The sequence below is a fragment of the Desmodus rotundus genome, chromosome 2 (genome assembly GCF_022682495.2).
Source record: "Desmodus rotundus isolate HL8 chromosome 2, HLdesRot8A.1, whole genome shotgun sequence".
NCBI classification, from domain to species: domain Eukaryota; kingdom Metazoa; phylum Chordata; class Mammalia; order Chiroptera; family Phyllostomidae; genus Desmodus; species Desmodus rotundus.
Genome location: NC_071388.1, coordinates 164,445,166 through 164,463,554, shown reverse-complemented (window position 1 = coordinate 164,463,554; position 18,389 = coordinate 164,445,166). Strand labels below are relative to the sequence as shown.

At 41.0% G+C, this 18,389-nt stretch overlaps 1 protein-coding gene and 1 pseudogene across 4 annotated transcripts; both read left to right on the top strand.

Moving 5' to 3' along the window:
• Positions 1-1,594: 1,594 nt before the first annotated feature.
• PRKRA (protein activator of interferon induced protein kinase EIF2AK2) lies at positions 1,595-16,934 on the top strand. 4 transcript variants are annotated; one of them, XM_053918805.2, is made up of 8 exons: positions 1,595-1,894; positions 2,445-2,490; positions 5,625-5,755; positions 8,063-8,141; positions 9,175-9,292; positions 10,743-10,837; positions 13,534-13,708; positions 16,107-16,934. In XM_053918805.2, the coding sequence occupies exons 3-8, from the start codon at positions 5,694-5,696 to the stop codon at positions 16,262-16,264; spliced, it is 687 nt and encodes a 228-aa protein (XP_053774780.1). In that variant the 5' UTR covers positions 1,595-1,894; positions 2,445-2,490; positions 5,625-5,693; the 3' UTR covers positions 16,265-16,934. The 4 variants fall into 4 exon arrangements, with proteins under 4 accessions (XP_053774780.1, XP_053774781.1, XP_053774778.1 ...); XM_053918806.2 differs by having other exon boundaries at positions 1,596-1,894; positions 5,625-5,706; XM_053918803.1 differs by having other exon boundaries at positions 1,597-1,894; positions 2,445-2,614; positions 5,625-5,706.
• Positions 10,325-10,424, top strand: LOC112305850 (U6 spliceosomal RNA; annotated as a pseudogene).
• Positions 16,935-18,389: the final 1,455 nt, after the last annotated feature.

Here is an 18,389-nt window from a genome sequence, read left to right as displayed (position 1 = left end):
GTCCCCAGTGGGGGCCACGTGAGAGGCAACCACACACTGATGTTTCTCTCCCTCTTTCTTCCTTCCCCTATCTCTAAAAATAAATAAATAAAACCTTTAAAAAAAAAAGAAAACCATATTACATATAAATAACTGTATAAACTCTGACACATGGGTTTCTTACTCTGAAGATGGCAGTTGGATCCTCCTGCATTTATTTTTCATCATTATTATCCCAGTTACTCAACCTTTAAAGAAAACTATATAAGGTTTTGGCTTGTTTTAAAGGAATCTGGTGGCTAAAAATACATTTTAGAAACAAATCTGAGTGCTGAAATATTGTATTGCCATAGTTATGTGGATATTAATATACAGGGCCCAGCACAAATAACACCCCTTTTTTATTACCAAATCATAAACCTGTAATTCAGTAGCATGACAGTATCACACTCAAGCACACCATATGACATTTTAGGTGAAATGTACAAATTAAAACTATAAATTATTACCTACCAACCACACTCAAACAGGCCTTACTTCTGCTGGACCCTGTATTTTGAAATAGTGGCTATGTGGTAGTCACAAGATACTCATTAAAACATAACATTAGTGGATGGTAATCAATACACATACATATATGACGGTAGGAGGAGGAAGAAAGGTTTAATTCAAGCCTCAAATAATATGTCAATCTGATTAGATTCTAGACATTTTTTAAAATTTGCTTTTAAATTTATCCAGGGCTCGCATGGACCCACAAAGATCAGCTTTTAATAATGTACCTTCTGCAAATAGTATTGTGCAAAGCAATTTTCCAGAACACCGGGAAAGCACACGGAGTCATTTCTGCAAGTTTCTAGCAAAAACCCCTAGAGAAGCGATTCGGCATCCAATGTCACTGTCTGAACCCGACCAAAGGTGGTGCATACCAGGCAAACGCCATTACAAAGACCACCACAGGTGTGCAGAAACAGTATTTAACTGAAATCCGCTTCACAGAAAAGCCTAGTTTCACACCTCAGGGGCTCTGCTGGGATCCGCAGACCCAGCATTTACCTCGCGACGAAAGCCTATTAAGACAATGAAGCCCAGGAGGCAACGGAGATTGGAGGGGATTGTCTCTGGACGTCCCTGCAAGATCCTAAAGGCTGGACTCCGAGGGAAGAACCCACCGCAGCCTTCAGAGGCTGATATACCACGTCCCCAGCTTCGGGACCAACCCCAGGGATGCTCTCTAACTATTTGCATTTGGAAATTTGAAATCTTTTTCTTAAAGCGACGCAGCCTTCATCCTTCCCCCCGCCAAAAAAAAAACCCCACGAAAGGCTGAGCTTCCAGCCCTACAGACTCCGTGAGGCTTGCCACCCGACAAGCCTCCCCGCGCAGGAAACGGCCTCCTTTCAAGGACACAGAACTGTGGCCTCGTTGAGGCCGGAGGACTGGGTGCAGAGGAGCCCCAAACCTACACGGTGGGTAGCGCCAGGGTTGGGAGCGGGGGCGGGGTCTGGAGGGAAAGGGGCGGGGCCGGGCGCCGAGGAGACTGGGAGCCGGTGGGCGGGGCCGAGATTGGAATACGGCCGGGAGCCGGGACAGCGAGGAGGCGTGGCCGGGAACCTGGACCGGCGTTGCCGCACCGAGGCCCCGCCTTCGCCCCCGCCCGTCCCCTTCGCGTGAGGGACGCGGGAGGGGAGCGTAGAGGGAGGGGGTCGGAGAAAGAGAGGAGGAGAGTTGGGGAGGAAGAGGCGGTGGCGGCGGCTCTGGAACGCTTCTCTCAGGGACCGCCGACCCAAAGAGCTAGGACGTCGATTCGCACTGCTCTTCCTCCCGCCGCCGAGCCCTCCCTTCTCGCCATGTCCCAGAGCCGGCATCGCGCCGCGGCCCCGCCGCTGGAGCGCGAGGACAGCGGGACCTTCAGGTCAGCGCGCGGGCGGTCGGGGCCGCGCTTAGCAGGTCCGCAAGGAGTGGGGGCTGGGGAAGCGGGGGCGGACGACCGGCTCTCCAGCGGCATTGTGGGTAAAGCCCCTTCCTGGCGCTTGGGGCCCCGCGGCTGCGGCGGACCGGCTGGAGCTCGGCCCCGCCCTCTTGGCGGCTTGCGGGCCGGGGTCGGCGGCCCGGCCCCGCCCCTCTTGGAGCCCTCTTTGGCTTGTAGAGTGAGCGGAGGTGGTTCGCGGCCTCCCGAGGATTGGGATTTGTGGGGTTAGTCCTGAGAGGCTGCGGCACCTCTGTTCCCCAGCGAATCGGCTCTACCCTCATTCAAGTTACCTCCGTATAGACGTCCCTCACTCTGCAGCCCCCCGCTCTGTGCCCGCCGCAGTGGGGCCGGCAGATGGAGCGCCTTGCCAGCCCTGGCCGCCCAGAGCTTTGGCGCCTCCCGCGTCACTGTTGATGATGGTCAGAACTAGCCTCTGTAGGCTTCTGCTTCCCTCCCGGCTTTGAGAGCAAACCACACCTTTTTCTTTTTGCAGTTTGGGGAAGATGATTACAGCTAAACCAGGGAAAACACCGATTCAGGTATTACACGAATACGGCATGAAGACCAAGAACGTCCCAGTTTATGAATGTGAAAGATCCGATATGCAAATACACGTGCCCACTTTCACCTTCAGAGTAACCGTTGGTGACATAACCTGCACAGGTCTGTATGCACAGTTAACCCCCGACGACCATGCGGGTTGGCGGTCCAGACTTGGTATTGCTTATCAGTTGGACAAGTGCCCTTCTTACTCGAGACAGCTGTGAGAAGCAGGTCCTTGAAGCACACCTCTCATCCCAGGCCATTAGGATTTTACAATTTCATCTGATTCTCTCCCTAATTTTCTTTTTTGTAGATACCAAGAGAAACTCAGAAACATCCTAGGATCCTCCTAGGGTTCTTCTTCCAAGAATTAGGGAGAATCAGGAAAGGTTCTTGGAGCAGCCATAGCTGGATCAGTAGGTGCTGTCAAGTTTTATAGTTTCATAGTTTGTAAGAGATGCCAGGGGGCATGACCCCAGAATTTTCTGAGCCTCTCACCTTTCTGTATGGACTCATTTGGTGCTTTGGGCGCATTGTACCACATTCGATTCCATATCCAAGCAAAATGAGGAAGGCAAAAGGCTTAAATACTCTGTATTGATTGCATAGCAACTTCTAGTTCCTGACACTGTATAGGTGTCTTAATAAGCTATTAAGCTATTATCTCCTCTTTTAATACATGGGGAAATAGGCTCACAGAGATAAGTAACATGCCCAAGATCAAATGGCAACGATGTTTCAGAGTTCAAACTCACATTATTATGGTCTGTGAATTTGAGCAAATTATAACTGAAGCTGCCCATTTGTAAAGGTAGACATTTTATTTCTTCTGTATCTATTTAATTGCAAACAAAAAATACTGAAAAGTAAATTTAATTTGGAAGAATGTCAAGAAAAAATTTCAGCAGGAAGGCTGAAGTTCTACCATCTGGTAATCTGAAGGCATCACTTATGTCCCTGAAAACCTCAAGTCTGCTATTATCATTGAAGCCCCTTTAAGACACTTTTGAAGTTTCATTGTCTGTGTGAGGCAGGTGAATTGGAGGTATCATACGAACCATAGAATCAACAATGCATAGCTTGCTTTACCTGGTCTATTTTTAAATACTATGTGAAAATTTAAGAAAAAGTAGCCTTTCCCTTTTCAATGTATTATAGACCAGAGATCAACAACCTGTGGCAACCATTCTGTCCAGGCCCCATACTCTTCTTACACTGCCTTATCTTCCTGTACAAGCCTGTCTGCTCCATAGATTCAAATACTATCTAAAGGCTGATAATTCCAAAATCTCTTTCTTCAACCAAGGCCCAGTTACAGAACAGTGTATCAGCCTGTGTTGTCTGGATCCCTCATTGTCTCAAACTGAATCCATCTTCTGTCTCAAATTCCCCCTGCTTTCTCTACTCAGTAAAGGCACCACCATCCCCATTGGCTCATAGTAGAAATTTGGGTCTCATGTCCTTGACTGTTTCCTCTCCCTCTGCCTCCTGTCCAATCTATCACCAAATCTTCCTAAATATCTTGAATCTGTGTGCTTCTCTCCTCTTCCCATTGCTATTGATTGGGACACTGTCATCTTCCACTTGGACTATGCTTACAGTCCCATAGCTGTTCTTTCGGTTTCTAGTCTCGTGTCCATTCTCCACACAACAGCCAGCGTTCTTTCTGGCATTAAAGTCCGTTCATGTACTTCCGCTTGTTAAAATGCACCCAGTGGTATCCCCATAACCTTCTGGATAAATACAGATTTCCTAATATGACCGAGAATTTTGCTGTTCCAAATGCAATCAACAGCAGCGTTGATATCACCTGAGCACTTCCCAGACTTACTGTATCAGATTGTGCATTTTAACAAAATTCCTGGGCACTTCCTATGCACATTAGAGTTTGAGAAGCACAAATTTAGGAGACTGTTCTCTGACTTCTCCTACCCTCCACCTCTAGCCTTTTATCTCAAAATTTCTCCCTTCAAGCTCTTGCAGTACCCAACTATGTGGAACTCTTGAGAACGTCAGCATGCTCTTTACCTTTGGGCCTTTGCCTCTTTTCTCTGCCTAGATTGTTCTTAACCCCTAGCTTTCTTCACATTGCTAGCTTTTACTCACCTTTCAAGTCTTCATGTAGTTATCACTTCATGAAACCTTTCTGAATTCTTACTAAGAGTGAGGGAGCTGCCCCCGTTGTATGCGCCCCTGCAGCCTGAACTTAGGCCTGTCGTCACATGTACCATTCCACATTTCAGATGCCTGTTTACACAATAAATTCCACAGTAGGGTTTGTGCTCTTCAAAGGTAAGGACTCCATTTAGTTCTCTACTGTATCTCTAATACCTCTGGTAGTGGATAAATGAGTATGATGTATGTGTCTTCTGACCCTTGAGGGCCACACTTGAAATTTATTCCGCCTCCTTGCTTTCCTCCACCAGTGGAATGGACATAAGTATTCTGACACCACTTTCGAAGGGTTCTCAACACCTAGTTTGAACATAGAAGGAAAAACATTGAATGTACCATTTACTAGGTATGATTCCTTACTGAAATTAGGCATCAGTATTAGTGATTAGTCAGGCCTATCCCCTGCCACCCCCTTGGCTACCCAATTGAGTGATACAGATTGTATGGGAGACAGATAAGCTCTTCCATTCTTCCCACACTGAACCCAATAAATGGGCATGACTGTAGCCAGTCAAGGGAGTTAATCCCATGTAGGACAGGCTATTAGAATAAAATTGTGCACATTTTGCTGTAAGTGGCTCCCTTAAAGGAAACTTCTGGCTGCAGAAGCATTTCTCTCTGTAAATAGGGGAAGAGCAAACTACTAAGTTGCATTTCTTCAGAAGGTATGACATGGTTTACTTTATTACCTTTTTATGTAATAAACATAATGTAGACATAATGTAGATTTCTAATTCAGGTATGCATAGAATTAAGTACATAGAACTTTTAAAATCGTGGGTTTTTAAATGTATTTCATGTGGTGAATATTTAATTACAGCATATTTGTAGTATGTTTTTATTACCTAGTGTGTATATGTAAAACCTGCGGTGACTTTGGTTTGTATTATGAAAACATCTCTGCAAAACTCACATTTTCACAGAATATACTTTGTCATTGTTAACCTTAATTCAGGTGAAGGTACAAGTAAGAAGCTGGCGAAACATAGAGCTGCAGAGGCTGCCATAAACATTTTGAAAGCCAATGCAAGTATTTGGTGAGCTAAATTTCTTTGTATTCTGCAGCTCAAAAATATCATGGCTGAGGTAAGATTAAAAGTTTGAACATGCTCACAAAAGCAGCAGAGTGAACAGTTTTTAGTATCTCACTCTAAAATCTTACTCCTTGTGAAAACCTGTTATCCATTAAAGACAACCTTATCCTTAAGCAATTAAACCCAGCAAGTAACGATTAAATGAAGGTTCTTTTTTTTCTTTTTTTAAATTAATTTATTTATTTTTATTCGGTTACAATTGTCTGCATTTTCTCCCCTTACCTCCACCCCACCCCAGCCAGTCCCACCTCCCTCCCCACCTCTACCCTCCCCCTTGATTTTGTCCTTGTGTCCTTTATAGTAGAACACCAGAGCTTTTCTGGCCAATGTGTTAGTGTATTGAGACTAATTATTTCTATACTGAGGAAAGCAAGGTGTCAGGTGGGAAAAGATCAGCTGAGAGCAGTCTTTCAGGAATTTAAATTTGGAAGGAGATAAAAAGATTTCCTTTTATTATAGAATGTATGCCAAATGCAAGAGGGATATTAAATGGGGTGTTAATTTTGACATTTCTTTCCAAAATAAATTTGTTATCCCGTTAGGTACTTTTGGAAAGAGTATTGGTACCAGAGCACCTCCTGTGTCATAAAGCAGCATCCTTTGTCTTCTAAAGGGTACCTCCTGCAACAGTGTGGGCCTTCCGTTGCTTCTCTACATGCACTCAGATATATTTGAAGTACAATTTGGCATTTCCGTTCAGGGCTGACAGCAGAAGCCCATGGGATTTTAGGATGGGTTTTTTGTTTCCCAGCCGTAGGAAACTTTTGACTTAGGGATGTATTTAGGTATGTATGAAGTGCTGCTCCCTTTTTCTAAGTTATTGTAACCATTTAGATAGTTTGGAACTAACTTTAGGGATGTATTTAGGTATGTATGAAGTGCTGCTCCCTTTTTCTAAGTTATTGTAACCATTTAGATAGTTTGGAACTAACCAGTGTAAGCCTTGGATGTTATACAATGGTTCTTGGTTCTCCAGGGTCATACAGTATAATTGATTATGCCAGCTTTTTAGACATGCCGAGTGGAATGGCAGGTATTGGATCTCCCCCTTGCTGGTGATGGCCATGTGCTTCTTACACACGGGCACTCACTCTGTCCGCAAAAAAAGGGGTAACACTTTACTATACAGGGTGGGGCAAAAGTAGGTTTACAGTTTGGGTGTGCAAAACAGAGTTTATTCTTATATTACCTTTTATTCATTTGTATTATAAAAGTATTACAAGAGAAACTGTAAACCTACTTTTGCCGAATCCTGTATGTTTGTGCTACTTGATGGGTAAGATGAGAATTATTACTAAGCTGTGATGAGGCCTCAAGTGGCCTGATTTAATTCAGAGACTTTCTCACTTCTCCAGCACAGTTATTTGGGTAGCTTAGGCATGCAGCATTGTAAGTAAATATGTGTGTATCATCAGCCTTTATAAAGCTTGAAATTCTGGTAGAAAAGAAACTTGAGGGAGTGGCAATAACTAAATCTAAATTGTCATGGAAGAAATGATTCTTCAGTTGCCTAGGTGATAGTAGCCTCAGAATATAGCCTATTTAGTGTCAGCCATCCATCACCCTAGTAACTAGTGTTTTAAACTACTTAGAAGAAATTGTTCTTTTTTTCCCTAATCACAGTCCTCACATGCTGAAACCAGATTCGTGCAGGCCATCTATTGTATGTAAAATGCATGTGAATCTTAGAAGGGTTATCCTGGCATAGAGCAGGTGATATATCACAGATTTTTCTTCCACAGTTACCTAAATGAAAAAAAGCTGCATTTATGATTTGTATTATTCACAGACTAAATTTCCTAATTATTAGTCTTCCCTTTTTGTGTAGTTGTAACAATAACGTGCTTTATTTAATACATTTTATTTATCACCAATTATACACAAAATACTGCAAGGCTTATGAGGTAAGTAATAAATGGGCCCTACCATCAAGGATTTTATAATCTGAACGGGAGAATTACCATGAGGGGTGGTCAAATTTCGTGTATTTGTAAGAGTGTATAAATTATGCTGAAATAGTTTGCTTAAGAAAATGTGCAGCCAAATGTTACAGTGGCTCAAAGGAGAAAGGAATTATATTCCATTGGGATAAAAGGGTAGGCTTTTTAGAAGGTGGCATTTGAGATTACCTGGAATGATGGACAGTTCAGATTCTCATGGAAAAAGTGGAGAGAAGGGCATTCCATGTAGAAGGAACAGTAAGAACAAAAGCGTAGGGAGTAAAATAGAAAATGTGTTCATATATTTAATAATTTGGAGGAAATTACTTGGCTTTATAACACTTTAAAAAAATGTTTAGCTTTGCAGTTCCTGACCCCTTAATGCCTGACCCTTCCAAGCAACCAAAGAACCAGCTTAATCCAATTGGGTCATTACAGGTAAGTTGTACAGTTTTTCCACACTTAACATTTTGTCTACTGAACATCTTAGATGTCAAACTGATAAAAGCCAAGGTCTGAAACAAGGAATTACTGTTTTAAAGATAAGATGGTATAATACTTTATTTTCCAAGTTATGATCATTAGATAGTACAGAGCTGACTTGACATTATTTTCCTGCTTGTTTATGTTCTGGATTTTCTTCCATATGCCGTATCTGCCTTTGGTTTGTGGAATTCTCATTTGAGATCAACAGGACCTCAGCGTGCAGGGCTAGAGTGTTTTATACTTTAAGAATATTTCTTGCCACTCTTGTGACAAACCTCTTTCTACTTCTGTTGAGACAGAAGACTTCAAAGAACCCAAATTGGGTAACTTAATTCAAGAATAGGGAAGTAGTCCGTTTGTTTGCTTATTCTACCAAATATATACGTGTGTGTGTGCGCGCAGCTTTGAATTTGTGCTTGCAGAATATTCTTCTTGCAGGTTATCCATGTGCTCTGTTGGACAACTCCACTCCCTATTATCCGGCCAGTCCTTTGATCTCTTTCCTGCTCTATGAGTTATTCTGTAGCATTTTCTCCTCTTTTCCCAACCTCATTCAAATCTATCTGTATCTACTCCTCTTTTGCTCTTGATCAAATACAGGAGTTCACCAGCTATGGTGTGGAAGTCTGTAGCTAGGAGGGGAGAGGCTATAGGAACTGCTGGCAGTGAGACTTACAGAGCGCCTCTCTGATGTTTCTAAAGAGAGCGATAGTAGTTTGTCTTCCTATTTCAACCTTATCACATCAGTTCACTGTGGCTTAATGGAAGAACCATTCACAGCAGGAAACTACTTCAGTACAAGCTATAAAGTGCAGGAATATCTATGGTAAATACAGGGTCTTCCCTAATTTTTCCATTGCAAAATATCATTATTCCTTTAAACACATAAATAGAAATGGGATCAAAATCATGAAAAAATATCATTTATGTGATTGAACCATTGCGTAGTAAAAATTGCTACTAAAACCTCATCTCAATTTTCTAGGAATTGGCTATTCATCATGGCTGGAGACTTCCTGAGTATACCCTTTCCCAGGAGGGAGGACCTGCTCATAAGAGAGAATATACCACAATTTGCAGGCTAGAGTCATTTATGGAAACTGGTACTTAACATCTTTTTACCCTTATACAATTGAAGACATTTGAAGTATTTTCAGATGATGAATGGCCATAGAAATTTCTGTTGTGATAACTTTTCAATTTTTTCTTTTGAGAAAAAATTGATGCAGTCCTGTTCTACTGTCTCTAATGTGTTATGGATAAACTTAAGTATAAATATTTGGCTTAAGAATACTTATACTTCTTAATTTGACATTTTTAAAAGACATGAGTTGCTGATGGAAACACAAGTAATTAACTCTTTAAACAGTCCTCACTGATATACTGGTGACTTAAAAAAATCTTACTTGGTGTTTCAGCAGCTGTTCTAGGAGGTAAGACTAGAAAACATCTTGTTTAGATGACAACACATGACAGATAAAAAATAAAGTAGAAATTATTCTTTTAGATTATAGCAACTTCTGTGTCATGAAGGACATAAACTATGAGGGAAAAAAGTTGCTTAAGTCCTAGGCCATGTGGTTCACTTGGTTGGAGCGTTGTCCCAGAACCAGGAGGTCGTGGGTTTGATTCCCAGTGAGGCCATATACTGGCTTACAGGTTTGATCCCTAGTCCATTCGTGTATGGGAAGGCAACCAATCGATGCTTCTCTCTTCCATCAATGTCTCTCTCTTTTTCTTCCCTTCCTCTCTCTCTAAAAGCAATGGAAAAAATGTCCTTGGATGAGAATTTTTTAAGTCACTTGATAAAGTACTAGTGAGGATTCCCATTTTAACTTTTTAAATATGTTTCTATCATTTTTAAAGTGACTTGAAAGAGAATTTTACCTTGGCTACATATTAATTTCCACTAATACGTAACTTTTTGCCATCGAGAGATAGTGTGGGCAGGCAGGAACCTCAACTTCTGTTCTTGATACAATCCTTGGTTTGCAAGTTAGCAAATTAGTTAATGTCTCTGGGCCTCAATTTTCAACTCTAACAGAGCATGGAAGATGAAATATATAGTGTCTTCCAACTTCAGTTTATTCAAGTTAGAGAAATTCTACCTAATTGTCACTTTATAGGAAATTATAGTGCTCGTTTCGGCAGCACATATACTAAAATTGGGACAGTACAGAGAAGATTAGTGTGGCCCCTGCGCAAGGAAATTATAAGCAGGAAATTAACATTGAGAGACAGAAGTTGTAATTCAAATGCACCTTGATAAATTTGAATATTTACTCAGAATTAAAGCAAATATAATTAAAAGTAGACATAAGGAAATATAACTGTTAAAACAGAAAATGTAGCTATTAAGGATAAATTGTTAAAAGAAATGCCTTTGAAAATATAAGAGTTAATGGCTATATGAATCGCAACAAGCAAAGATGTCAGGTCAGTAGAAAATAGAGTAGTAGTAAAAACTATGAGGTTGTGCTCTGATTAAATGCAATATGCATTTGACCATTCCCTGTGGACACATTTCTAAACCTACCATTTCTTTTTATTTAGGAAAGGGGGCATCAAAAAAACAAGCCAAGAGAAATGCTGCTGAGAAATTTCTTGCTAAATTCAGTAATATTTCTCCAGAGAACCACATTTCTTTAGTGAGTAATGATCATATAGCTATGATGTTAATGTGATTAAGCATCTCTTGCTATAGGAAACTTTCCTAGATTTCTTGATGTATAAATACTTCAGAGTTGCAGTTTTTGAAAATCTCTTCACTGTTTAGTTACACATTACCCAGTTTAATCTGCGTGCTATATGTGGGCCGGGGTCACAGGGTGACCAGGTCAGAGGGCTTGGGAGACAGAGTGGAATCGAGAGTACTATGGGATCTAAAGAAAGTAGGCCTGTGGAGCTATTTTTGCCTTCAAATTGACAGTGCATTCCATCCCTTTGTATATTCATTCATTTAGCCACTCAGCAAATATTTTTAGTGAGCTCAAACTCTGTGCCAGGCTCTGTGTTGAGTACTGGCATACAGTGAATAAGGCAGTCTCTGCTCCTGAGGAGCTCACAGCCTGCTGAAAGAGAGAGAAGGACCCTACAGACTGGTCCTGACAGAGGCTGCCGTAGGAACACAGCAGAGGGCATCCAATTAAGACGGGAGTTGGGGAAAGTTTCTTGGAGGAAATACTATCTGAGTCAAGGCCTGTAGGAGGAGAAGAGGGGGAAAGAATTCCAGAGAGAAAAAAGCAGGAGCGAAACTTCGTATGCTGTCTGGGAACCCTGAGTTAGTTGGTATGGCTAGAGCACAGGGTTGGAGTCAGTCTCAAACCCTTCAGCCAGAAAGGTAAAGAAGGACTAATCTTGCAGGAACTTCTATATTAAGGAGATTGAACTTTATCCTGAGGGTAGTACAAAGTCACTAAGGAATTTTGATATGGAAGGACAGGATCTTATTTTACGTTAGAAGGGAAATCACTTGGCTGTGTTATGAAGAGTTAATGAATATTAGACCCGCCAGAATGCTGTCACAGAAAGCAGGTGAGAAGTGATGGTGGCCTAAATTAAAGGATGGCAGTAAAAATGGTAGGTTTAACAGATATTTAGAAAACTAAAGTGAAGGGGGCATGGTAATTGATTGGATATGGGGAGTAAGGGAAAAGGACAAAATAAACATTTTTAGCTTGGCAGCTGTCTGGATGGTGCTACCATTCTTCATATGGGGAGCACAGAAAATGAGTGACATCTGAGGAAGAACAGATAACGAGCTAACTGTAGGATATGTTGAATTTGAAAGACAATCAAGTAGAAGAAATGCAAATAGTTAATAGAAGAAAAAAATGTTCAACTTCATTATGCAAGTTAAACAGTATACTAATTTCATGTTTTGGATTGACAAAATCCACAGAGTTTGATAAGACCTATGTTGGTGAGGGTGTGAGAAGAAAAGCACCCTTCAGGACATTCCATGGGAACCATATAAAGTTCAAAAACCAGTTTGGAAGTATTTATCGAAATTAAAAGCATGCACGTTCTTTGACTCAGCAGTTCTACTTGTAAAAAGTAATCTATGGAGAAAGTCATTTAAGTGCAAAGGAGTTTTATTATAACTTTGTTACTAAAAGCAAGGAACCAGAAACAGCCTAAAACCCTTAGTTGGAGATAAGGGTTAGAGATAACCCTTAGCTGGTAGATACAGAGCATACATGTGCACTGAGATGAGAAGAGTGAATAAGATACAGAAGAGGAAGCTATCATTTTTGTTTAAAAAGGTTTTTTATATATATAATCTTTTATAATATATATATGTATGTATGTATGTACTTGAATGTGCATAGAACATTTATGGAAGGGTACTGAAGAAATGTTTCAACAGCAAGTTCCTCTGGGGAGTGGAACTGATACCTTTGGGGAAGGGATGGTAAGGAAAAGAGTCTATTTTTCATTATCTCTTTGTTCTTATTGTATGTTTTTTTTAGCGTGTGAATAAAATTATGATTTTTAAAATAAAAAATTTGTTTAAAGTTTAGTCAGGGAATGTTAAATTCTATTTAGTAACTTCTACAGATTACTCAATTCTATATCATGGCCGTCCCTTTGATCTTTTGAAAATTTCTTTATCTCTTGTCTGTGTCATTAATAAATAAGACTTAGGATCGGTTTCCCTACTTACTTCAGAGAGCAGCTGGTTTTGGTTTTTTAAGTGGCATAATATAGGAAAACAATCTGCAAACCATATACTAACATGGAAAGTGTAAAACTTTCTAAACACAAGTGAAAAGGGAAGTATATAAGGAAGAATAAAGAAAAAAAGAAAAGGAAAAATACATAAGCTCCCTTGGGTTCTGGGATATAAGTCTGAGAATAACTTTTTGCCATCCTGCCATTCATTTGAATAACTTGTTCTCCAACCCAACATGTGCATTTCACCTTTTCTACAGTTTCTGCTTCACAGCTTTTGGTTATGATGATTGGTATTTAATACCTGCTTTATATTTTAATTCATAGATTGCTGTGCTAGTTAAATGCAACTTGCAAATTTGTTCATAGGGCTCTTAAATAATATGTCTTAATGTGACTGTCAGAAAATTTGACTGCAAAACATTTGTACTGTAAAGAGTATTTTTAAATACTTCCAGCATATTACTGCAGGTGCTTCTTTTTTTCTCAATGTCATGGTATTTGTTAAATGTGTGTACTTGTTATTGTTGTCTAGTTTAAAAGAAAGTTAACCAAATGGCGTTCATTTAAACATGCTTTATAAACCCTTCTGAGTACTTTTTTTTTTTTTTTAATTATATTTGGGAAACAGTCCCAGTTAAAAGTCTTAATCTTCACCTCTGTTTTTCAGACAAATGTAGTAGGACATTCTTTAGGATGTACTTGGCATTCCTTGAGGAATTCTCCTGGTGAAAAGATAAACCAACTGAAAAGAAGCCTCCTCAGTATTCCAAATACGGATTACATCCAGCTGCTCAGTGAAATTGCCAAGGAACAAGGTTTTAATATAACATATTTGGATATAGGTATGAGGTTTTGTTTTTTGTCTATCCCAAAACATGTTTCTTTTAAAAATGTATTTGAGAAACAAAAACTTCTATGATTGATTTCACTTGTCAGAGATTCTAACTATGTATAATTACCACAGCAGTAATATATATTATTGATATGTTCCATTCTTATAAATAATATTAACAATAGCTAACATGTCTACAGTTATAATAAAAACAGTAATAGCTAAGATTTATAGAATTTTACTCTGTGCCAGGCACTGTTCTAAGGACATTACATAATAACTGATCAGATCTTCAGGCTAACCCTATGAGGTAGGGTCTGTTTATCAGCGAAGAAGGTAAGTCACAGACAGGTTGAGAAACTCGTCTGAGATCACATAGCTAGTCAGCGGTGGAGCGGATTAGGGGAGAGTAACTGCAGGTACACTGTCTATTAAACTAGCCCTGATGGGAAGATTGACAAATAAAAAGACATCCACGTTTCTAAAAAAAGTAACAAGTTTGTAGGGGGCCAGACCTGTGTCCCCACTTTGTCACTGTATGCCAATTCTGGGAGATAAATGGGAGCAAGTCAGTTCACAGCTTTATCCCATTCCGGCTGTCATCTGTTTTCTCTAGCCCTTGATCATTTAGACAGACAGATGCGGAAAGACTGGAAAGCAAGTCAGTTTGGGTTTTCTTTTAATTTCATTTATAAAGCTGGCTAATGTGTGTATACATGCATTTATTGTCTTGATTTACCATGGGTATCATAAATGAAGAATTTGATATCCCTTATTCCAGCCTGAGTGAGCTGTGGGGACCTAGCTTGTCAGAGCTACCAGAACTGGGAAGGTAGGGTGTTCAGGGGTTGAAAGAACTTCTGATTTTCTCTGCTACTTTAGGATCAAATTAAGGGGTCAAGTGCAATGTCTCAATATATCGAGAATGAGGCCAAACCTGGGAATATAATACAGACAGATGGTCAGGAAAGGTGGCTGATGGGCAGGCAGGTTGGGAGCAGCTGCTATATAGGTGTGGTGTTTCCTCATGAGGTGATGAAGTGATGAAATGTTTCATAACTAGTTGGCGGTGGTTGCACAGCAGTATGAGTATACTAAATGCCATCGAATAGTTCACTTTAAAAATGGTAATTTCATATTGTGTGAATTTGACCTCAGTTAAAACAAGTAAAAGAACCTAACTGCTAGAACTAGAAGGTCTCTTCAGGCATTAAATAATCCCATTGTATCTGGACATTTCCACTATATTGACTAACTGAAATAACATTTAATAATGACAACTTTAAACAAATTATGACTCTTGTATGTCTACTTCTTCCCTTATTTATTTTTTATGTTAACTTTTTTTAAAAAGATTTTTTAATTTATTTTTAGAAGGGGAAGGGAGGGAGAAAAAGAGGGAGAGAAATATCAATGTGTGGCTGCCCCTTGAGCACCCCCTACTGGGGACCTGCCCTGCAACCAGGCATGTGCCCTGACTGGGAATCGAACCTGCGACTCTTTGGTTCTCAGACTGGTGCTCAGTCCACTGAGCCACACCAGCCAGGACTTATTCAATTATCGTTAGTAAGAATGATTCATCAGTTGATGAGAACATTTGTTTCCTGGGGTTGGGTGTTGTTTTTAAAACACCCCTCAGGTGTGTCCAACCTGCAGCCCACAGGCCACATGCAGCCCAGGATGGCTGTGAATGTGGCCCAACACATCATCATAAATCTACTTAAAACATTTTGAGATTTTTTTTGTGATTACCTGTCATAATGTATTTAATGTGTGGCCCAAGACAACTCTTCTTCCAGTGTGGCCCAGAGACGCCAAAAGGGTGGACATCCCTGGACCCATGTATAGGATGGAACTGGACCCTTTGCACAGATTATAACCAAGGAACACAACGGCACAAAGGAGGTCTTGCCCTGAACTGTGCATTTCCTAGTTCAGATGAGTGATGAAACAGCCCTAGACATGATGATGAAAAATAGTCTCCCTAGTCCTCTCGCCAGTGGTTCTTTTCCCTTAAAAAGTTGCTCTGGTTCAGTAATTTGCATACACTGCCCAACTAGCCACATTAGAATTGCCTTAGGAGATTTAAAAAAAAATAATGCAAGAATCTGGCACTTTTAGCCGGCACCCCCACATTTGCGGTCAAGCAGGCAGGCGTGAGGCCTGGACCCCCGTATTCCTGTACCATGCCCTCCCGATGATCATGAAGCACATCTGTGTGTGAGAACTGCCGTAGCTGAGCAGTTGTGGGGTTTTTTGGTTTGCACTAGAATAACAAAGATGATGAGTAAATGAAGTAGTCTACCATGGGTGCTTACAGAGAAAAACAATGATAAAAACTATTGTTGATACAAAGGGTCTACTTTATATACACTTATTAACCATCATGTTTGAATATGTCATTACAGAAGAACTGAGTGCCAACGGCCAGTATCAGTGTCTCGCCGAACTGTCCACCAGTCCCATCACCGTCTGTCATGGCTCTGGGATCTCCTGTGGCAACGCACAGAGTGATGCTGCTCACAACGCTTTGCAGTATTTAAAGATAATAGCAGAAAGAAAGTAAACTTGGATCAACTTAGAAAACCCTTCAGTGGCACATAAAAAGTTCCTCTTTCACTCCTTCCCAAGTAAAACGTTTAATGTTTCAGTTTGTGTGTTGTTTCTAAATCTCTTTCATAGATTCCATCAACACTACAGATTTAATTATCTGCTAGTTGTTACTAAACTTTTTAATGGCTTCAACTTTGTATTGGTATATTGTATTTATAAACTTTGTACCATAGGCAGAGTGTAGCACCCATTTGACGATGTCATGTACACAGAAGGAAGAAATTGCATGTGTATTGATGATGATGAAGATGATGAAATAAAACTGCTAACAACAGTCTTTCTTACTGGTGCTTCACCTCTTTGTGCAAGGCTTTCAAAAGGGAGTTCGAAGGAAGCCCTGTAGGGTTACAGCGTTGAGGAATGGACTAACGGGCTCTTATTGAATGTGGTTGGTAAATGTCAGGAGCGCGATTGGTCTGCTGTGTATCTGAATCCATGGAATAAAGAGCTGTTGTTATAATGGGTTCTGCTCCTTTTATTAAAGGGTTACTGATTTGACTGTAGCCCCATTCTTTTTAGCCATTCTTGTGAGTAATGTTATAATGTGGCTGTTTTGTTATTTACATATCCCGAGTTTACTTATGAAAGTCAAAAAACCTATGGCCTAAGCAAAAACGTACAAATACATTCTTGTGACTCACTTCCATATTTTCTCTAAGTGTGTGCGATGTTGTCTTTCGTTGACATAACCGTTCATCAGTGAATTAGTACTGTAGTTGAAAAAGCATTAGTAAAATTACCAAAATACCCAAGCTTCTCAGTGTACTCAATTCAGTTACAAGAAAATGTTTCAAACAAAGCAGTGAGAGATTAGAAGCTTGGGAATTAAGTGTCCTGATTTAATCTTGCCCTCTGTGTTTTTACGGGTCATCCTGTAAACCCTCAAGTCTGCCGTCTGCCGGCACCCGCTGATAGTGCTGCCTTTGTAGGCAGGTGGCAGGCCCTGCCTATTCAGAGCCCAGGGAAAGCCTCAGAGAGGAACAGAACTTGGAGTGAGGCAGGAGAGTAAGAAGCTTGGGGAATTCCTGGGCAAGTGGAATGGGGAAACTGAGGCAAGATTACTAAAGGCCAATTTGAGCAACTTACAGGCACTTGGTGGGTCCCAAGACCTTTCCTTCCGTAACCGAGGACACGTGAGAGCAAATGGTTTATACCTCTCCTCCCTAACCAGAGAACACACAGCTTCAATCAGCCTGGTCTGGGAAACAGAGCCCCGTTTGATGCCATCTGTGCCAGCCAAACCTGAGGTGGATGAACTCGGGAGCAAGTGACAAAAACCCGATTAGAGCCAGACAGACCCAAAATGAAAGCAAAACAAAGCAAACCAAAGAATACTCCCAAACCCCTATGTGCTCATTTTGATGCATCAGTATATTAAAGAATCACACCTGGAAAACATCAATATTCACCTGAAACCCTTCCCTAAGAGTCTCACCTGCAGAGGAAGGATAAAAACCGTCAACACAAAGGATACCAGCGCAGGCCCTCTCTGGAGCACACCCATGCCTCTTCTGGGGCAGGACCTACTTCTAAACTCTTAAAGGTCTCCAGGAGACTTGAAACAAGGGGAGCAATGGGCAGCGGCAGCTCGCCTGGGCGTATCCCCTGAACTTGCATCTAAGGCTCCCTTTTCTCCGACTCTCCAGTGAGCTGACAGCAGCCCCACCGCGGTTCACTTCTTTCTTATGACATTTCTAGGGGGCCAAAGCACAGCACAGCCTAGGCTGTCTCCTGTTGCTGCTTCTATGCTAAGCACATCCTTTGTTTCACTGTCCCCAGCTTTAATAAACGCCCTCTCAAAATCACCTGGACTGGTAGTGGGAAATCTTTCCTGCACAAAGTCAAGAGACCACACACTACGGGCCGGCCTGAGGCAGACCTGCTCCTGGCCCGCCCCCATCGGTTAACAGGAGTAACTTCGGGGTTCGACAATCTCAACTGTTAATCCAGCAAGAAGTGGGTAACAAATATTTTCATGTCTGAGGAAACAAAATCATACCTGAAGGGAATCCTTTGACAATAATAAAACTGCATAATAAAGGTAAATCAGTGCATGTAACTTACAACTCTAGGAGCAT